The sequence below is a fragment of the Primulina eburnea genome, chromosome 4 (genome assembly GCF_022965805.1).
Source record: "Primulina eburnea isolate SZY01 chromosome 4, ASM2296580v1, whole genome shotgun sequence".
Lineage (NCBI taxonomy): Eukaryota > Viridiplantae > Streptophyta > Magnoliopsida > Lamiales > Gesneriaceae > Primulina > Primulina eburnea.
The window spans coordinates 7,728,892-7,731,959 of record NC_133104.1 but is presented as its reverse complement, the minus strand read 5'-3'; the positions used below and the strand labels follow the sequence as shown (position 1 = coordinate 7,731,959).

At 37.8% G+C, this 3,068-nt stretch overlaps 1 protein-coding gene across 4 annotated transcripts; it reads left to right on the top strand.

The window, feature by feature from the left end:
* Nucleotides 1-201: 201 nt before the first annotated feature.
* Nucleotides 202-2,632, top strand: LOC140830834 (uncharacterized). Of its 4 annotated transcripts, none has more exons than XM_073194346.1 (5): nucleotides 202-635; nucleotides 968-1,186; nucleotides 1,748-1,773; nucleotides 1,849-2,129; nucleotides 2,370-2,632. In XM_073194346.1, the coding sequence occupies exons 1-4, from the start codon at nucleotides 252-254 to the stop codon at nucleotides 2,069-2,071; spliced, it is 852 nt and encodes a 283-aa protein (XP_073050447.1). In that variant the 5' UTR covers nucleotides 202-251; the 3' UTR covers nucleotides 2,072-2,129; nucleotides 2,370-2,632. The 4 variants fall into 4 exon arrangements, with proteins under 4 accessions (XP_073050447.1, XP_073050446.1, XP_073050445.1 ...); XM_073194345.1 differs by having other exon boundaries at nucleotides 1,849-2,152; XM_073194344.1 differs by having other exon boundaries at nucleotides 1,849-2,289.
* The last annotated feature ends 436 nt before the right edge of the window (nucleotides 2,633-3,068 follow it).

Below are 3,068 nucleotides of genomic sequence, written 5' to 3'. Positions count from 1 at the left end.
AGAATTTTTTTGAAAATAATCCAAAAATAATTACTTATCATCATACATTAATTTTCAATATTTTCAATATATATATATATAATAATAATTTAATATGAATTTTCAAATTTTACCCACAAAAGCGTCAGTCATACTTGTACCACATGCATCTGGTTGTTGTACCATTTCATGATAATGTGCCATAATCAATCAAAGGAAACAAATTTATCATCAGTTGAATAGCTAAATAGATAATCCTGTCCACCCGCCAAATGTGGCAGCCTCAACTGCAACTCCTCCGCTCCTCCGCCGCCGCCTTCTTCCCGTTCTCACCTCCTCCATTGCCGTTTTCGCGTCCTCCTCAATTTCCTTCCAGACCCATCAAACCCAATCATCACTATTCACGCTGCTCTGCCCACAAGACATGGCTTGCCCAGCTCTCTGAAGTACTCACCGCCGCTACAACTGCAGACACAACCCTTTTGGCGCCGACGGTGGAGGGTCCCGTCGAGTTACCTCCCTCAGCTCCTTCCATTTTTAATACCACTGACGACCCCACCGTCCTCCAGACAGCAACCAGTGTCTTCCTCACTGGTGCCATCACCATTTTTCTCTTCAGATCCCTCCGCCGCCGCGCTCAGCGTGCCAAAGAAATGGTACTTCATTCGTTGTTCTTCTAGTTTTCCGCGTCTTTTCCGTACGGCGTTGCATTGATTTTGGCGAGAATGAATCAAACTCACCTTCAAGTTCCATACGCTTTTGTGCGTATTTCTTCGATGCTAAGCGTTGTAATTTAGAAATCATTTTCAGACTGAAAAGTTTCTGTTGGAAGTTGTCATTTTCTTTGAAAATTGCTTATCCTCTATTCGCGTCTACATTTTTTATCACAAATAATAATCTGTTCTCATTTCTCAACTTTAATGCGACCATCTTGTAGAATTTGCTAATCAAGCCTTTGTTTTATCAATCACGGTTAATTTTATTTCAGAAATTTCGGTCATCGGGGACAAAGAAATCTTTGAAGGAGGAGGCTGTAGATAGATTGAAATCAATGTCTTTATCTCCAGTTACAGCCAAGTCTCCCCCTTCACCTGTTCAAGCCTTTCTAGGTGCATTAACAGCTGCTGTGATTGCGACAATTCTTTACAAGTTTACGACAACTATCGAAGCTTCTCTAAATCGCCAAACACTTTCGGATAGCTACTCGGTTTGTTCTCTATTTAAGTTGTGCTAATTAAAGGAAAAAACTCTTGCATAGACCAAGTCTAGCATTTGTTCCTTATTAAGGTGGCGTGAGTTAAGCCTAATCGAACGTTTTTCTGAAATTTTCTTTGATGAATAATGTTGGTTCTGTTTAAGGCCATTGCTCCAAGAAAAATGCTTGATGTGGTGTACACAAGAATGTCCCAATTAACTTGTGTTTTGGGCGAAATCAAGTCAGCTTGTATCAGATTGTAGTTAATAACTTCATCATGTTATTGGTGGTTGGATGTGTTGTGTAGGTAAATTCCATGACGTTTAGTTATTTAATAATCAATTATGGTAGTGTGGTGTAAACATATTGAATCTGCCGAATTCTAGTCATTTTTGCATATCTGAGTTCGAGCTTGAAAATGCTCGAAACTAAAAAATGTAATGTTTTGGGCTCTATTTAAAATTCGAATTCGAGTTCGATTTGTTTGGTTTGATTTTTATTATCGAACTTCATTAGGACTTTGCAAAATTTATCGTCCAATGCACTGATGTTAAAATTTTAACCATTTTTCAGGTCCGCCAGATAACCATAACCATCAGGTAAATCTTGTAACTTGCTAGCAAGTTTGTTTCCTAGTTATAGTGGGCTTATTATCTTTCTTCATCAATCCGCAGAACTATAATAAATGGAATGTGTTACCTTGCTACTTTTGTCTTTGGGGCAAATGCTCTTGGATTATTCCTCTACTCGGGGCAACTTGCCTTCAATTCCTTTATGGAAGGTGATAGTGACGGAGGAAATGAACCCTTAGGCTCGTCCGATCCACTGTTGGGTGATGCAGAGACTTCTGGAACAGCCAGTTCCAATGGGGATAAAAATTCTGATGACACAGAGTAGTGGAGAATGGAAAATGGATCAAGGAGATCGATCTAATCATTTTTTATTTTGTAAACATGTAAGCAACACTCTCTTGAAGAGGTAACGATCGTTACACAATGTAAATTCACGTGTTCTATAGCTTATGCCGAGTGATCTTCCAATTTCTATGCCAACAAATTGTCGTGGATTTATGTTTGAGGAACGGAATTTGGATAATGCGAGATTAAGACACAACAGTTAGGTGTAAGTATTGTTTTTCGTCCATTTTGTTTTTTTTCCATGTCCATGCCTTACCATTGTTTCATTTGGGTGATAGACATCTTCTGGTGTCCCAAAGTGGTTGAGGTGGTCATGTGAAGACAGGCTTCTGAGTTCAAAGATGAGACACATGGATATGGAAAGCATTTTTAGGACTTACTCTACATGGAATCCAATATGTGTAGATACTGAATGTATCTGAGGAACAAGAACTAGTAGTTTGAAACAAGAATCTGGAAATTTGGACCAAATGCTTGAAGTTGTACTAAAGTCTGTAGTTAATAGTTAGAGTATGACTCATACTTAAGAACTTCATCACCATATTTCGATTGTTGTGATGCATATGAAACAACTACACACGAAGGTCAGAGCGAAATTTGTGATCTGTTTATGAGCAGCATTTTCACGGATTCGGGAGACGTGTGTACCACTACAACATAGTGAGTGTTGACAAAGATTATACATAATATGTTGGTGAACGACCCAACGGAGAGATATGGGCCAGCCTCGAAGCCAGCAACTGCCTAAGTCGGACCGAAGAAAGATAAATAAACATTTTTATAATGCAATATCATATCATATATATAACGAATCTCAATAACAGACGAACTCAATATGATATGCTAAGTGGTATTGATGTGTCTAACTAAAAAAAATGAGTGTTAATAGAAGAAATATTTTATTTTATTAACATCATATAAATCAACAAATAACAAATAAATCATACACATGATTTTTTTGAGGATTTAAATTATTG